The sequence below is a fragment of the Urocitellus parryii genome, chromosome 3, assembly GCF_045843805.1.
Source record: "Urocitellus parryii isolate mUroPar1 chromosome 3, mUroPar1.hap1, whole genome shotgun sequence".
Taxonomy (NCBI): domain Eukaryota; kingdom Metazoa; phylum Chordata; class Mammalia; order Rodentia; family Sciuridae; genus Urocitellus; species Urocitellus parryii.
The window spans coordinates 80,257,528-80,276,239 of record NC_135533.1 but is presented as its reverse complement, the minus strand read 5'-3'; the positions used below and the strand labels follow the sequence as shown (position 1 = coordinate 80,276,239).

Genomic DNA, 18,712 nt, shown 5'->3' with positions numbered 1-18,712 from the left:
CCCGAATCGGCAAAACCAAATCTGCTGGGATTCTGGCAAGCATCTATTCTATGGGTGAAATAAAGATTCTGAGAGTATGTCCATAATCGCAAAACCATTCCTGGAAATGTGATTAAAAAAAAAAACTGCAAAGGCTGACTTATTCCAGTTCTTTTTATTATTTATTTTTATGTGGTTCTGAGGATCAAACTCAGGGCCTCGCACATGCCAGGTGAGCGCTCTAACCTCTGAACCATAACCCCAGCCCTGCTTTATTCCAATTCTAATGATGATGGCTATTAGCAACATATTTGAAATATGCTTTATATTTAATCTTCTATTAAGGCATAAATTTATCTTAAATTTGTGATAGAAAATGAGAAAGCCTCTGGTGACAATAGACTTAATTACTAAACAGAGCAGAACTAGTCTTGTAAGTTAACCTAGTATAGGTGCTATATTCAATAAACTGCAAGGAACCTAAAAGATCTTTCTTATATGTGAGATTATCCTGAGTAAGCTCAAAATTGTTTAACAAACATAATTAACTTGAATAAACTTTAAACAGTCTGGTTGTAGAGTTCATAATAAGTTCATAGTGCATTTTGGAAGGCAAAAATGAAGCATTCCTAATTTCCATGTCGAAACATAATACCTCTATAGTTAAACAGATGAGTTTTATGCTATCTAAAAAAAAATCTAGATATTTTCAAAATTCATTAAACTGTCTTAGTGAATAATTTTTTCTTAATTCAGTTTATTTCAGCAAGTGAGTAATCATCCATATAGATAATGAAGATCTCATTTACATAGATTGACAGGAGATAGATCCCACTTTATGGCATCCAAGGGGAAGTTTTAAATAGATGTGTGTATCACGTATTATCATACCTGACTCTTCCCTGTTAATTAGCAATATGTATTTCATTTTGTAATGCCTTGTTCCTGTTTATCACATGCATTTGAAAACATCTACACTTATATTCTTAGAGAACCGAAGGGCATCTGTGATTATCAAAAACATCAAAAGGGAAGTGGTAGCTTATTATTATGCACATCAGGTGCTTACTAAATGTCATTTCTGGGCAAGGTCCTTTGGAAGACACGAAACAGGCAAGGCACAAATCTTCTCTCAAGGTTTTGAGGGACAGGAAGAACCATATCGCAAAGTAGTTAATAAAAGATAACAGGCTTGTTTCATCTGAACCTGAAGCTTGAAGTTGAATTATTTTTCCTTCTTTTTCTTACCACGGACACCTTAATTCCCACTTAAGCTTCCTTTTTAATCTTCCATATGAAAAAGATTAAAAGGGAAGCTGGTCTCATGAAAATGGGGCATTAAGCCTAGAAGATAATTTATTTACCCATTTTTTTCTAACTGACAAATAACATTATATATTTATGGGACAAAATGTGTTGCTTTGATATATGTCTTCATTGTAAAATGGTTAAATAAAGTTAATCAATGCATCTATCACCTCATAATCATTTTTTTGCAGTGAGAACATTTAACCTAAAACATTACCCTTTTTGCTATTTTGAAACATTCATTATTATTGACTACTTGCAAAGGAATACTATGCAACCCTTAAAAAGAAAATTATGTCATTTGCAACAATATGGATAAAACCATTCATGTTTTTTAAAAGGACTCTGAGATATCCTCGGACCTCTTAGATTTGGACTCAAAATCCTAATCTTTTAATACATATATATATGAGAGAATGTACATATAAATATACAAATATAAACATATATATATAATTAGTTGTAGTTGAACACAATACAACTAATTATATATATATATAATTATTCTCAATATATATATATATTGAGAATCAAACCCAGTGCCTCGCATGTGCTAGGCTAGCACTTAACTGCTGAGCCACAGCCCCATCCCTCAAGATCCTAATCTTAAAGGACCTTTTTGGTAGGATCTGGAAGGTTCTGGACAGGACCCAAGCATATCTGCTTAGCCAAAGCACTGTGGCCCAGAGGAGGGCTGTCACATACTCCGTTTCTCCATGAGAACCTCAGACTCTCCTCTATCAACGGCTTCTAAGAAAGGCAGCTTTGCTTTCAGTCAAGCAGAAGGAAAATACCTGATAAACAGAGGGGTCTGCCTGTGTTCCTGGGGATGCTTTCAACTGACTCATCTCCTCACCTGAAAAGCCATGTGGGATAGGAAGGTGAGCTTGTCCTTCTCGAACAGCCCCTGGCTGGTGTAGAGGAAGATGGCATGGGTGATGCTCTCCATCAGGACAGAGATGCGCCCCTGCGGGTCCTCCACCTTGTCAGCCTGTTCGATCGCTCTGTGGAACAGCATGTTGAAAGCCTGGAGGATTTAATGACTATTAGAAGGTGCCCGTTGGTGCCCGCATGTCTAGCTAGCCTCAAAACACAGGGCCTCAGACAAGGTTTATCTACGGGGAGAGAAAGGTAGACTTTTTACAATTATATAGATGAGTTTTTTAAACGACTCCTGGTGCAAGGCAAATGCTCCTCATGTGTGTGACTGTCCTCCTTAAGGCAGGTCCATACAATCTGCTCTCATCTCCCTCCTAGCAACTAAGGTGCATCAGGCACTCTCCTTCCACCTGTGTACTTAAAAAATTTAAAAATTTTTAATAATTACAGTAAAATACACATAAAATTTGCCATTTACCAAATTTAAGTGTGTAATTTAGTAAAGTATATTCACGTTATTGGGCCACCAATCTCTAGATTTTTTTTTAATCCTGCTAAACTGAAACTCGGTACCTATTAAACCACCACCATCATCCGTTCCTCCCTCCCAACCCCCTGACCCTGCAATCTCCATTCTGGATTTTTGCATCTATGAGTCTGACTATTCCAGGTACTTCATATGAGTGAGTCATGCAAGATTTGTCTTTGTGGTTGGCTTATTTCACTCAGGATAATGCCCTCAATGTTCAACCATGTTGGAGCATGTGTCAAAAATTCCTTCTCTCTTTTTTAAATACATAATATCCCACTGTGTGCACAGATCACATTTTGTAAATCCATTACAAGATATCTGGGTTGATTCCATCTTTTGACTATTGTAAATAATGCTCCTATGAATATGGGTATTGAGTTATCTTTAAGAACTTCTTTCAATTATTATGGATATATTCTCCAACATGGAATTACTGGGTCACGTGGTGATTATATTTTTAATTTTTTAAAGGACTGCCATACTGTTTTCCATGGCAGTGGAACTATTTTATACTTCCATCAAGAGTGCACAAGGATTCCAATTTCTCCATGTCCACAACACTTTTTTTAAAAAATTATAATAGGTATGAGATGCTACCTCACTGTGGTTTTGATTTGCATTCTTCTAATAACTAGTGATAGTGAACCTTTTTTTATATTCTTATTGGAGAAATTTCTGCTCAAGTCCTGAACCTATTTTTAAATCAGGTTGTTTTTTTTCTGTGGTTCTACCCATGTATTTTTTGGTATGCCCTTTGGTTCTCTCTTCTGTTAAAATCACTCTTGGTTTATATTACCTTTTCATACTTTGGTAGTAATGGGCTGGAAAAATTCATATATATATATATATATATATGCATATATATGTATATATTTAATTCACACAGATATGCATTTAAGTATGTAGAAATACATCTGTTTATATGTTTATATTTGGTTGGTGGCCAGGGACCAGAGACCACAGACTGATGGATTGGTATATATTTGAATGAAAGGAATAGGCTGCAATGATACATAATACAGTAAATACTGGTAAGAAGGCATGGGCAAAGTATTAATCTGATATTCTGACTTCTAATTTAATACAATGAAATGTGCATATCAAATATACCATTTGATGAGTTTTGACAAATGGCTATATTCCACTGACAACCCCCATAATCAAAATACAGAGCCTTTCTGCTTTAATCACTGCAAAGAAGTCTTCATGTGCTTCTTTACAGTCAGTTCCTACCACTATCCCCAGCCCCAGTCAACTACCGTCTTGCCTGTCACTGTAGATTAACCTTGCCTTTTCTATATTTTCACATAAGTTTATATGGTAGGTACTCCTAAGTGTCTGGATGCTTTTTCTGAACATAATGTTTTGGTGACCTTCCAATGGTTGGGTGTGTATCAGGCAATGTGTACCTTTACATTTTGAGCAACATCTCAATGTATGGATGTGCCAAATTTGTATATCCATTTACTTGTCAGTCCTTTGGATTGTTTCCAAATTTTGGCTGTTATGAATAAAGTGCCTGTGAACATTTGTGAACAAGTTTTTGGTTGACATGTACTTTCATTTCCCTTAGATGAATACCTAGAGTAAAAACAAAGGATCATATAGCAACTGTACATTTAACTTCATAAGAAATTATCAAACTGCTTTCCAAAATAGTTTTATCAATCTGCATTCATTCCAGAAATGGGGAAGTTGCAGTACCATATCTGTGCTACACTTGGTATTGACTGTCTTCTAAAATTTTAGCCATTTACATATTTTTTTCTGATGATTGTTGCACATTTATAATGTGCTTAAGGGTAAACATGTCTTATTTATTATATGCCATGTCTATTCAACACTTATTACTGAGTTGTACAAGTTATTTACGTATCCTGATACAAATTCTTTGTTAGATACATGTATTGGGAATATTGGTTTTGCTAGTCTGTGTTTTACCTTTTATTTTCAGTGTCTTTTGAAGATCATAAACTCTATATTATGATAAGATTCAATTTGTTTCTTCTTCTTTTTTTATCTTTCTGTTCCATTCTAAAAAAATATTTGCCTAAGAAAGGTATGGTGGCACATGCCTATAATCCTATCAACTCAGGAGGATCATAAGTTCAGGACCAGTCTTAGCAATTTAGCAAGGCCCTAAGTAACTAAGGGAGACCTTGTTTCAAAAATAAATAGGGCTGGGTTTGTGACTTAGTGCTTAACCACCCCTGGGTTCAATCTCTGAGTTAAAAAAAAAAAAAAAATCTTACCTAACTCAAAGCCCAAAGTTTTTTTCCTTGTTTTTTTTTTTTTTTTGGTAGAAATTTTATAGCTCAGCCAATTTGTTTTGAATTAACTTTGTATATACCATGGTATAACAGCTGAGATTTGTGTGATTCCACATGGTTGTCCAGCGGTCACAGCAGCTTCAGCTGTAAAAACCGTTCTACCCTCCTGGAGCTGTCTGGGCATCGCTGCTGAAAATCAGCTGACCAGACATTGCACTTGCAGTAACTCAGTTCCAGTGAGCTCTTCTTATTTTTTAGTTTAACAACACTCCATCTTGATGAGTGTAAGTTCATAATACATCTTAAGATCAGCTTCTAACTTTGTTTTTTTTTTTCTAGAAAATTGCTGAGCTATTTAAAATCCTTTGTATGTCCATACAAATTTTAGAACCAACTCAATTTTTATCAAAAAACAAAACAATGAAAACAAAAAAACCATCTTCTGGTGTTTTTGACTGAGACCAAATTGAATCTCTAGATCAACTGGGATAGTATTAACATCTTAAAAAGAATTCCAATTCATAAACATAGTACATCTATTTAATAATGATGTTTTGAATTTTTCAATAATATTTTATAGTTTTGTATAAAAATCTTGCATGCATTTTATTAAAATTATGCCTTAGAGTTCCATGGTTTTAGAAATCATTGTAAATATTATTGGGCTGTTAATTTTATTTTCCAATTATTTCCCTTATCTACAGAAATATGAGGGATTCTGTATATTGACTTTATATCATGCAACCTTACTAAAGACTCATTTTTTAGTTCTACCAGCTTTTTTTTTGTAGATTACATAGGATTTTCAACATACATGATCAGATCACCTATGAAAAATGAAAGTTTTCCTTTTCCTTTTAAAAATTCTTGCCTTTTATTGTCTTATTGTACTGCTATAACTTCTAATATAGTGTTGAATAGAAAGCTGTGCTTGTTCACTTTTCAACATTACATTTGCTGTTGGTTTTGTAGATGCCTTTTATCATGTTGAAAAGTTACCATATATTCCTTATCAGCTGAGAAGTTTTTCTCCTTATAAAACCATGTGTTGAAATATGCTAGGTTCTTTGCATTAATTGAAATGATCATTTGTTTTTCTTTTATTCTATTAATATGATGAATAACCTTGTGTGCTTTTTTTGAATGTTAAATCAAGTTGCATTTCTGCAATAAATTCCATTTAGTCATACTATATTGTGCTTGTTTTATATGGCTGAATTCAGTATGTCAATCTTTTCTGAGGACTTTTGCAATAAGGCCCATGAGAGGGACTGTACTTTCTCACAGTGCTTTAGTATATAAGTGCCTTGCATACGTCATAGTAACTAGTTTTTATTCATTTACCTTCATCAAGAAAACATGAGAATTCTCTAAATTCCTATATTTTCACAAAGACAGAATAGTTACCTCAAAGAAAAATCCTTTATATTTTAATAAACCCTTCATACTTTGTTTAGAAACAACACACAAATGTGATGAATCACATCAATACTCTCATTAGCTCAAAGCCTTACTAAAAATTATGAATGAAAGTTCCTGAGAGATGATATTTTTATTGTTGTTTACTACATTCTTTAACTCCTTCATGGATATACTGATCACTTTGAGATAAATTCCTATTTCCCTGAAACACATTGAAACTTCTGAGGTTTTTGATTTTTCTTAGCCAATTCAATATTACCTTCAAAGAGAATTGATAGATAGGGTTGATTTTTCTGAGATCATTAATAACAAAATAAAGAAGGGATGCTCTTGCTGCTACTGGTCTGTAACATTCTCGGGCCTCATTGATTTTTCTTTCATTTTCTTTGGCTTCAATCACCTATGGTGGGATCAAACAAAATTAGTAACTTACTCTTCATGTTCTCCAAACATACCCAGGCAATGGAAGGATGTATTTGAAATGAGAAAGGATTCATATTAAAATAAACAACACAAATGGCATCTAAGTGCTTGAGCCTTTCTAAAATTATTAAATCCATATTTTTAATTTTTTTTTTCATAAATTGAGTTTTAGTGAGAATGATTTCTGCTGCTTTACAGATCACAGATTGAAAAAACACTAATTGTTTTGGGTCCTATAGAGTTGATTTCTCAGGAATGTCACCTTCCTACCTCCCCTTTCTCTTTCAGGGCTTAATAACCCAGCTATATCACCTCTCAGGGATGGCTCTTAAAGTCTGCTGAGTCAATTTGATGCCAACAACTTTATTAGGCAACAAGGTATACAAAAGCTGCCAAGGTCAATAATATATCCAATAGCAGTGCTCACTAAAAAGCATTTATACAAATACTGTCATGACCGTCTAATTTTAACTGCACCAGATCATCCATATGCTCATGTATTTCCATTTACTTTTATGTATTAGCCTCTGGGCATGTTTAGAGAGATTATTTAAAAAAAAAACTACCACCATCCACCAACATATTCATTTTTATTCAAGGATCCAGTATCTGTTTCTTTTACCTAGGTCCATGGCTTTACAAGATACAATATTTTCCCAAAGTATTTCTATAAACTTAACTCATAGTATTTATGTATAAAAGGAAATAAAATATAGAGAATAGGACAGTTACTCACATGCAATATGTTGTTAAGACAGAAAGTGATACTCTAAGAGACAATTAGAAGTTAACTTCAAAGCTAAGACTTAATTTACTTAATTGCCCTAATCTTTACTATCTTAGCAGCTACCTAGAATTCACTTTCTTAAAAGGATAGAGTAATTTGGAATTCTATTTCCTTGCTTAATTTAAGACAAATACATTGGATGTTTGGTGACACAACTTCTGTTGGGTAATTAATAGATTACTCAGTAATGAGGATATTCTAGAAAGCAAATCAGGGTCTAGTGCTGACTTGGAAACATTGGGATGTCAAGGGTTAGTGACCACGTGTGAAAGTTCAAAGTGCATACCATGCACATGGCATTTGGAAACTCGTGTTGCACATTTAGCCAGAAGCCTACTGGATGAAAATTTTCACCAGTTTTTTTTGGGAAATATCATTTTCCCAGGGTAAACAATGCATTTGAGTGAAGCAGGACACCATCTCTTGCTGTTTCCTGCCACTGCAGACCTATGAACAAAACTTCAGCTCCAAGGATTTCTCTAAAATGCCAACAGACTGGGGAAATTGTGCTAAGACTATAGGATATAAGTTTGCCTAAGCCAAATGCTAAGCCTTTTTAGATTTTTCCACCATAGAAGACAGCAGGCTCCAGTTTTCTTCAAATTTGGGCACTCAAGAGAAATAATAGCCTGACAGAGTGTAATGTGAGTGACTGGACTCTGAGGAATTAGAGTCCTCAACTATTTCCATCTCCACTCTAAATCCCACACTGTCCAATTTTTAAGGGCATGTCGTTAAATGACCTGAATTCCACAACACATCATTCTTTTCAGAGGAAGAACCACTTTGATTGCACTGTACTCCCAAGCATTTCATTCAAACAGAGCATGAAAACCCCCAGGCATCGTCTGCCCTTTCCTACCTTGTGCTCTATCTCTGCTGCGGTGGCCTTTGTTGTCTCCAGCCTCTCTACCAGGTTGGTGTCATCTAGGAAGCTTCCCTCTGCTGCCGAAAGGCGTAGGAGGAGGTCATCCTCCAGGTGCTTCAGCTCAATCTTAAAGTCATTTTGGTGCTTTGTCAACACCAACTAATATAAACCAAGGAACATGTGAGAAATGGTGACTAAATATAAAATTTTAAGAGGGAGTTTCTTAATCACAAATTTCATAGCCAGTGTGTATATAATAAAGCACACAACATTAAAACCATACTGATCGTACTTAAAAAATTATTTTTAAAATTTCAGGAGGCATGGTAAGATCTAGTTGTACTCTCGGGTCATGAACATTTATTATAATCATTTAATATCATAAACCTGTAGAAATAATCTGTTTAATATCAGAAACTTCTGGTTTCCACTCTGACATGACATGATTTTGAAGACTCATTTCTGTTCCCATAATAAGACAAAGCTAAGCAATAATTCCTCCACCAGAGAACTGAGGTCACAGGGCAAACTACCACCCTGAAAACTGGACAGGTAAGTACAGAGAAGTCACTATTGAAACATTTAAAACCAGAATTGGCTAATTGCTAGAGGCAGAACTTAAAAATTAAGAGTCAGAGTTAAAAATTCCTAGGCTCAGCTGTAGGGGCCCTTCACACTTTTGTTTTACCTCCAGAGCCCTACCACATTCTCACAGAAGAGCAAAGAAAAATCCACTCCTGCCCTGGGCAGAGGCAGGGAAAGTAATCATTTTGTGCTGAACTCAGAGATAAGTAATCATTTCAAACATGTCTAGAACTTTCTATTCTCCTTAACAGACACTTGCCCTCTGGGAAAACAACTTTATCAGAGGCTAAGGTGACCTAGGGGGAAGGACAATTAGACTACTCAGCCTCCTCAGGACTACCTGTCTCACACAGGAAGAGGAGGAAAAAAGGTTAAGACACTCTTTTGAAGGTCACAGCCCAGTGTGCAAGCCTACTGAAACACCTCTGAGATTGAATCATGAGTTTATGGAATACTTTCCACTCCAGAACTCTATCACTGAACTGGTAGGGAACAGTAGATTGCAGTTCAGAGTATTGAAAGACTCTATTTAAGAGTTTTCAGGGAAACTCAAAACAACAGGGAAATTAAAAAAAAAAAAAAAAAGAAAACTGAAGCCTATGATACCTTCCACTAAAGGAGACATTAAACACAGCTAATGTCCTAGCCAGGTACACATAAATTTTTTACCCTAAAACACTACTTACCTCAATTCTAATTATCTCATACATCGTGTCCTACTTCCAATAAAAAAGTACAAGACGTGACAGAAGGCAAAAAACACAGTTTGAAGAGAGAGAAAAAAAAATCACAGAATAAAACCCAAGTATGGTAGAAATTTGGGAATCATAGTGTGAGGGTTTAAAAATGACTATACTAGCCTGACATAGTGGTGTACAACTGTAATTGCAGCAGTTCGGGAGGCTGAGGTAGAAGGATCACAAGTTCAAAGCCAGCCTCAGCAACTCAGCGAGCTCTTGTCTCAAAATTATAAATAACAAACAAACAAACAAACAAACAAATAAATGGGCTGGGGATGTGGCTCAGTGGTTAACCACTGCTGGGTTTAATCCCTGGTTAACCCTCCTCCCCTCCAAAGATGATACTTCATATACTAAAAACTCTACTGGAAAAATAGACAACATGCAGGATCACATGTATAATGTAAGCAGAGAGATGAAAAGTCAAAGAATAAAAAGAGAACGCTCAAAATAAAAAGTGCTGTAACAAAAATAGGCAATGCTTTTGACAGGTTCATCAACAGACTGGATACTATCAAGGGAGGAAACAGTGAAGCTGAAGGTATGTCAATAGAAACCTCTTAAACTGAAAAGTAAAGAAAGAAAGTATGAAAATTTAAAAAGGAAAAGAATACCCAAGTACAATAAGATAATTACAAAGGTGTAACATACATGCAGTGGGAATACCAGAAGGAAAGAAAGAAGAAAGAGGGCCGAATAAATATCAGAAGACTAATGGTTAAGAATATTTCAAAATTAATGACAAACACCACATGTTCATGAAGCTCACAGGAAACTGAGCAAGATAAGTACCAAGTCTACACTTAGGCATATCACATTCAAACTGCAAAAAATCAAGGATAACAAAAATAGTACTGAAAGAATCCAGGGAAAAATATACCTCATCTATGAAGGGAGACGTTTAAGAATTACATGAGACTATGCAGCCAAGAAAAGAATAAAATATTTAAAATATTTGTAGGAAAGAACCCAACTAACCTAGAAATCTATATCCTGTCATCCTTCAAAAGCAAAGGAGAAATAAAGGTTTTCTTAGACAAAAATTGAAGGATTTTGCTGTAGTAGACCCACCTTACCATAAATGTTCAAAATAATTTCTTTATAGGGAAGGAATAAGTCAGAAATTCAGATCTACATAAAGAAAGAGTGCTAGAGAAAGAATAAGTAAAATATTTTATTTTTTCTTACTCCTAATTCATCTGTTTGTTCAAAATAATATCAATAATTTATCCAGAGATTATAATTTAGGGATAAATAAAATGAATGACAGCGATGTTACAACGGATAGGACAGAGGAAATGAGGATTCACTATTAAAAGGGATATTCACTACCTATAAAGTGGTACAGTGTTATCTGAAGAAGATTTAGATTAGTTATAAATATGTTGCAAACATTAAGGCAACTACTACTTTTTTAACAAAAAGCATAATTTATATGCTGAGAGAAGAAATATTGAAATAATATAAATTGCTCAATTAAAATCAAAGGCAGAAAGAGGAAAAGACAAAAAAACATGGAACACACACAATACATAAAAAAACAGTAAAAAGTATGGTAGATATTAATCCAACTATGTGAATAACAACAGAATTCTTCAAATCAATCAAGAGTCAGAGTAGATAAATGACAACAGAAAACTATGTTGTCTACAAAAATCAACTTGCAATAGGATGGATAAAGATATGCCAGATAAAGCCAGGTGTGGTGATGCATTGTGTTAATCCCAACCTACTTGGGAGGCTGAGACAGGAGAATTGTGAGTTTGAGGCCAGCCTGGGCAACTCACCAAGATTCTGTCTGAGGAAAGAAAGGAAAAGAGAGAAAATAAACAAACAAACAAAAAACAAGCAAGTAAACAAGTAAGCTGGAGCACCTGTATTAATTTCAAACAAAACAAATATCAAAATAAAAAAAAATTATAAAATAACAAAGGGATCAGTTCCCTAAGAAAACAAAATTTTTGTGTACTTAACTGAGTGCAAAAATACATAAGGCAAAAAACAAATCATAGAACTGTAAGGAGAAATAGAGAAGTACACTTTATAGTTGGAAAACTCAAAACTCCTTTATTGTCAACTGACAGTTCAGTAAGGACATAGTCGAACTGAGCAACATCAAATAAATAAACTGGATCTAGTGATATTTATACAATACTCCTTTGAACAACAGCAGAATGCACAGTTTTCTAAGTTCACATGGAACACTCACCAAGATGGAACACATACTAGGCCATCTAACACAGTTGAAAATTTTTAAAAGAAATTATATGAAGTATGCTTGAAGACCACAACAAAATTAAATGAGAAACAACAGAAAGACAAGCTAGAACATCCCAAAGTATGTAGCAATGAAACAACATACTTCTAAATAACATATGGGTCAAAGAAGAAATATCAAGAGAAATTCAAAATATACTAAAATAAATAAAAATGAAAATACGATGTGTTAAAATTTGTAAAATGCAGTAAAAAAGTGCTTAGAGGACAATTTATAGCATGGACTGTATGAATTAAAAGACAAAAAGATCTAAAGTTAATAGTATCTAAGTTTCACCTTAGGAAACTAGAGATAGAAGACCAATATAAATCTAAAGCAACCAGCTGGGTGTGGTGGTGCACACCTAGAATCCCAGTGATTTAGGAGGCTGAGGAAGGAGCACCACAACTTTGAGGCCAGCTTGATCAACTTCATAGAACTATGAATCTCAAGATAAAAATAAAAATAAAAAGAGGTGGATGTAGCTCAAAGTAGTAAAGTCCCCTGGGTTCAATCTGTAGTACTGCAAAATACAAACCAAAATCCCAAAGACAGCACATGAAAATAATAAAAATCAAATCATAAATCAATGACATTTAAAATATGAAGCCATGGCCTGGGGCTGTGGCTCAGTGACAGAGCACTTGCCTAGCATGTGTGAGGCACTGGGTTTGATCCTTAGTACCACATAAAAATGAAACAAATAAAATAAAGGCATGCTGCCCATCTACAACTACAAAAAAAAATTAAAAAAACGGAAAGAAGATTTTTAAAAAATAAAAGTAAATAAAATATGAAGCCAATAGAGAAAAATCAGCAAAACCAAAAGCTGGTTCCTTGAAGGGATCAACAAAACTTATAACCCCTACCTAGGCTAAACCAGGTGGGGGTGGGGGTGGGGAGAGAACAGTTATTAGTTACTAATATCAGAAGTGAATAGATTCACTTCTGATTGACTCCATGGATATTAAAGGAAAATACATATTATGAACAACTCTATGTCAACAAATTTAGTCACTTAAATGAAGTGAACCAATATCTTTGAGACACAATCTACTAAAAACTCATAAAAGGAGAATCAGATAATCAAAATAGGTCATATGTCCATTAAAGAAACTGAATCAATAATTAATAACCTTCCAGAAAAGAATACCAGGTCCAGATGGTTTCACTAGTGAGTTCTATCATAGACTTAAGAAAGAAGTGATATTGGTTCTGTACAATTTCTAGAAAACAGAAGTAGGAGGAACACTTCCTAACTCATTGTCTAAGGCCAATATCACTCTAATACAAAAATTGGATAAGACTTTATAAGAGCTGGGTGAGGTGGCACATGCCTGTTATTCTAGTGGCTCAGGAATCTGAGACAGGAAGATCATGAGTTCAAAGCCACCTTCTGCAAAAGCGAAGTGCTAAGCAACTCAGTGAGACCCTGTTCTAAATAAAATACAAAATAGGGCTGGGGATGTGGCTTAGTAATGGAGTGCCCTTGAGTTCAATCCCAGGTACAAAAAAAAAAAAAAAACCCAAAACAACAAAAAAATTAGAGACCAATATCTCTCAAGAGTATAGATGTACATATCCTCAATTAACTATTATCAAATCAAATTTAACAATGTATAAAAATAACTATACATAATGACTAAGTGGGATTTATTCCAGGTATGCAAAATCAATTCAACATACAAAATTGAGTAATATAATCTGTTACATAACAAGTTCAAGATGAAAAATATGGCCATATCAACAGATACAGAAAACACATTTAATAAAATTCAACATTCATTCATGGTAAGAACTTTCAGCAAACCAGAAATAGAGAGGAACTTCCTCACCTTGATAAAGAAATCTAAAACAGACTTACAGCTAACATTATACCTAATGATGAGAACAATTTGATGCTTACAAATTTAATAACTCAGATGAAGTGGACCTATACTTCCAGAGGAAAAAAACTAACAAAAACTCATGCAGGGCTGTAGCTCAGTGGAAGAATGCTTGCCTAGCATGTGTGAAGCACTGGATTCCATCCTCAGTACCACATATAAATAAATAAATTAAATAAAGGTAGTGTGTTCATTTGCATTCTCATGCAAAGAAAAATTAGAATGGTTCCCCCTAAGATCAGGAATAAGATAATAATGTTCTCTTTCACCCCAATTTTCCACACTGTACTAAAATTTGATATCATTGTATACACAGAAAATTCTGAAGAATTAAAATAAAGTCTCCTGCAACTAATAAGCAATTATAGCAAATCTGCAGGATATAGTTTGAAAAGCCAAATGCTTTTCTATATACCAGCAACAAACAATTGCAATTTGAAATTTAAAACCCAATATTGTTTACAATAACACCAAATGACTGATACACTTAGGTATAAATCTAGCAAAATTAAAAAAGACCTGATGAAAGAATCAAAGATGTGAAAAATAGGAAGTTGTTCCATATTCATGGATAGGCAGATTCAATATTGTTAAGATATCAATTATTCCTGTCCAGGATCTGAAGCAATTTTGATCAAAACCTCAGCACATTATTTATGGATTTTGATAACTGATTCCAAAATTTATATTGAAAGGCATAAGAGCCACAATTGTCAATAGTACAATGAGAAAAAGCAGAGAATTGACCCTACCTGACTTAAAGACTTACAAATGTATAGTAATCAAGAGAATGTGATATTGAGAAAGATAAGATTACCAAATCAGTGTAATGATATAGAAAAACCCAGAAACAGGTCCATAGAAAAATGGTCAACTGATCTTTGGCAAGGAGCAAAATCATTTCAAGGAGAAAAGATAATGTCTTCCACCCAATGTGCTAGGACAACTAGATATCCACATGTAAAAGAATGAAGTTGACTCCCTACCTCATATCATATGCAAAGTTTAACTTGATTACAGACCTAAATGTAAAAACTTAAACTAAAAATGTCATAGAAGAAACATCGAAGTAAATCTCCATGAACTGTGTCTGTCAGTGGTTTCTTAGATGACACAAAATATAAGTAACAAAAGAAAAACAAAGATGAATTAGACTTTGCCAAAATTAGAATAATTTGTTCTTCAAAGGACACCATTAAGAAAATGAAAAGACAATACATGAAATGGGAGAAAACTTTTGTAAATCAGAACTCAATAAGAATCTAATATTTAGAGTATATGAAAAACTTCTACAAGTCTTAAAAAAAAAAAAACAAAACCAATTTGGGACTGGGGTGTAGCTCAGTGGTAGAGCACTTCCCTAGCATACCTGAAGCTCTGGATTTTATCTCCAGCATCACAAAAACTAAGCAAAGAAAACATAATAAAAAAAAAGACATGCAAAAGTTCAGTAAATAAAAATGCTCAACACTGTTACTTTCTGGAAATGAAAAACAAAATCATAATGACATACCACTTCATATCCTTTAAAGATGATACACAGCTGGTAGAAGCATAAAATTTTGCAGCCATTTTGAAAACAGTTTGGCAATTCCCAATTGATTCAAAATAGAGTTACCATATAACTGAGCAATTCTGAAAATGAAAATATATGTGCATACAAAAACTTTGCCTAGAACTGTTCATAGTAGTGTAATATATCACAGCCACAAAGCAAAAAAACAAAAACAAAACCCCAAATGTCCATTGACTGAGAAGGGGATAAATAAAACAAATAAAATACTCCATACCCATACAAGGGAATATTATTCATACATAAAAAGCATTAAGTACTAATAAAACCTTGAATATATCAAGTTAGCAAGTAAATTCCCTTTAATTTTCACATCACAGAAATACTATTTTCACTATTTCAGTTTTCAAATTTTCTGTTAGAAAGGTGGGCACTGAATTCTTTCATGTGTTTTAATCACTGTGTTCTTTTTATTCTTCCTAATATGCTTCACCTATTTTCTCTTTTATTTCTTCTAGAGGTATATTTAGTTTCTTTTTTTCCCTCTCGAACTAGGTTTTAATTTTATTAATCTGTTTATATTCTATGTCATTATTTTCTGCTTTCATAACCACTTTCTGTCTACATTTTTAGGCTTACTTTTTTGTTTTCTTATTTTCAAAAAATGCTGAATTTAACTAATTTTAATATTTTTTCCTAATCATTATACTTATAGCCATATATTTTAAAGTATATTTGTTACAGACAGTTATAGCCTCCTTAGTTTTTCAGTCTACTTCATTAGTCTACGTTTTTTTCCTTGGGTAAATCGGTCTATTAACATCCAACCTACCTGGGTCTATATCTACTTCCACATCTCTGTGTTCCATGAGCAGCATGCCTTTGTACCAGTCCTCATGCTGTGCTCTAAACAAGACTGAGACTAGGTGTCTCCTACCTGTGGAATAACCCTAATCAACCAGCATTTATTTTTTATTTATATACTTATTTAATTGACTTAATTAATTTTAAATACATGACAATGGAATGCATTACAATTCTTATTACACATATAGAGCACAATTTTTCATATCTTTGTATATAAAGTATGTTGACACCCAATTCATGTCTTCATACATGTACTTTGGATAATGATGTCTATCACATTTTACCATCCTTGCTAATCTCCTGCCTCTTCCCTTTTCCTCCAACCCCTCTGCCCTATCTAGAATTCATCTATTCCTCCCATGCTCCCCTTCCCTCCCCCACTATGAGTCAGCTTCCTTATATCAGAGAAAACATTCAACATTTGTTTTTTTGGGACTGGCTAACTTCATTTAGCACTATCTTCTCCAATGTCATTCATTTACCAACCAGCATTTATAAGGAGCAACTTTGAATTGTTTTTGTTAACTTTTCACACATATCATAATCTTTCTCAATTAGAAGAGCCTGGAATGCAAGAATCCTACCTTACATTTCTGTATTTTCACCATGATTTCTGCAAATGAGATGACAAATAAGTATTGGGGGATGATCTAATAATTTTTACCTTGAGTTTTTCCAAATCTGGCCTTTCAATACTGACCACCTCTGCCAGCAGCTGGGCTTCAAGACCATCTTCTGTAACTGTGAAATTGAGGAGGGTTGTCTGAGCTTGTAATTCTGGCTTATAGTGAGGATTTGCCAGTTTTGTGTGAAGGATAAGGCGAAAGTTCTTGTTGAATTCACATTCCTTATCTCCAATCCTTATATACCTAAAAGAGACAAAATACACATTCAGAAGAGTCATGAACCATTGCTGTTACTGGAATGTCATTCCATTGCTGCATTTTGACAACTACTAGTTATAGCAATGCCAAGAGGTGAATGTTGTTATTGTTACCATTCACATCAGAGGGAAAATAATCACACAGGGATTTGGTAGGTAATTCCTATTCTTCCTATTAAAAAAAAAAAAACTGAAAAATCCCAAATCACCTGGTCTTCTGGCATTGCTATAACTAGTAAATACCATCAATCTTACAGAAAATCTTTAAGAGTAAATGTTAGTTTCATTATACTTTCTATGATTAAAATTATATTAAAGCCAGGCATGGTGGTGTACACTTATAATCCCAGAAACTAGGGAAGCTGAGGCAGAAGGATCGCAAGTCTGAGGTCAGCCTCAGTAACTTAGTCAGACCCATTTCAAAAAAGAACTGGGATGGAACTGAGTGGTAAAGCACCCCTAAGTTCAATCCCCAAAACAAGACAAATAAAAAATATGTTAAACATTGCTATTCTTTAAGGATAAAATATGTACATGTGTGTTGATGTGATATCTATTTATTAAGTATATTGATATTAAAGTATATTGTTGATATTAAATATATCGATGTGATATCTATACTTAAGTATATTGTTAAATAATATATAAAATCTGGGCTGGGGCTATAGTACCCAGAGTGCTTGGGTTAGATCCTCAGCATCATGAAAAAAATAAATTAATAAACAGAGATATTGTGTTCATTTACACAACTAAAAAATACTTAAAAAGTATGTGAAATCTTTTAATTTTATAAAATATTAAAATATACATGCTCACATACACATTATTAAATGTATTAATGTTATTTTTCTTAAAGTATTAAAAGTAAATATATACTTGAAATTATTTTCTGATATTTTTGGCCTTTTTCATTTTCTTTCCTGCTAGGAACCTGCTATAAGAACTAGTAGATGGGGAGCTTTTCAATTCATGCTTCAGAGAAAACAAAATTCATAAAAACTGAACTTCTCAAACTTTTCTGCAAAAGTAGCCTGAACTGCATGGGATGGAAGTTCACATAAGGTTAAAATAAGGAGCCTGGTTAAAATAAGGAGCATTCACTCTTCTTTTTCTTAAATGTTCATATCAATTTGGATTTCTCCCTATTAAGTATATAAACCATTTTGATTGTAGAGATGTTATAATGACAAAATACTATCCTAATCTCATATTATTTTAAATTAAAAATATAATCTAAATAATCTGAGAAAAAATATTTACCACCTGTCTCATTGGTTTGAAAGTGAAGTGTTATTTCACTAAATTTATCAACTTTGGAAAATTGAGTGTACTCAAAAGAAGAGACAGGTTCAGCACTTAATTGCAACATTTAGTTCTTAATTTGAGGAGAGATACTCAGAATGCTATAATACAGTGATATTTTAGGTTGTTATTGGTGGGTATTTTATAATTGTGCCTTATAGATTAAATCTTTTGTAAGGAAAATGCCTCGATCTATTGGCTACTCTATTTG

The 18,712-nt window shown here is 33.8% G+C and overlaps 1 protein-coding gene across 2 annotated transcripts in view; it reads right to left on the bottom strand.

The window, feature by feature from the left end:
- The window catches only part of Dnah11 (dynein axonemal heavy chain 11), a 305,466-nt gene that overhangs the window by 30,422 nt on the left and 256,332 nt on the right, over window positions 1–18,712 (bottom strand). For both annotated transcript variants that reach the window (XM_026408127.2, XM_026408145.2), the window contains exons 66-69: window positions 16,981–17,185; window positions 8,463–8,627; window positions 6,650–6,790; window positions 2,144–2,314 (exon numbers count right to left, since the gene is read on the bottom strand). In XM_026408127.2, the coding sequence (XP_026263912.2) occupies window positions 2,144–2,314; window positions 6,650–6,790; window positions 8,463–8,627; window positions 16,981–17,185 (682 nt within the window). The remainder of the gene's footprint in view (window positions 1–2,143; window positions 2,315–6,649; window positions 6,791–8,462; window positions 8,628–16,980; window positions 17,186–18,712) is intronic.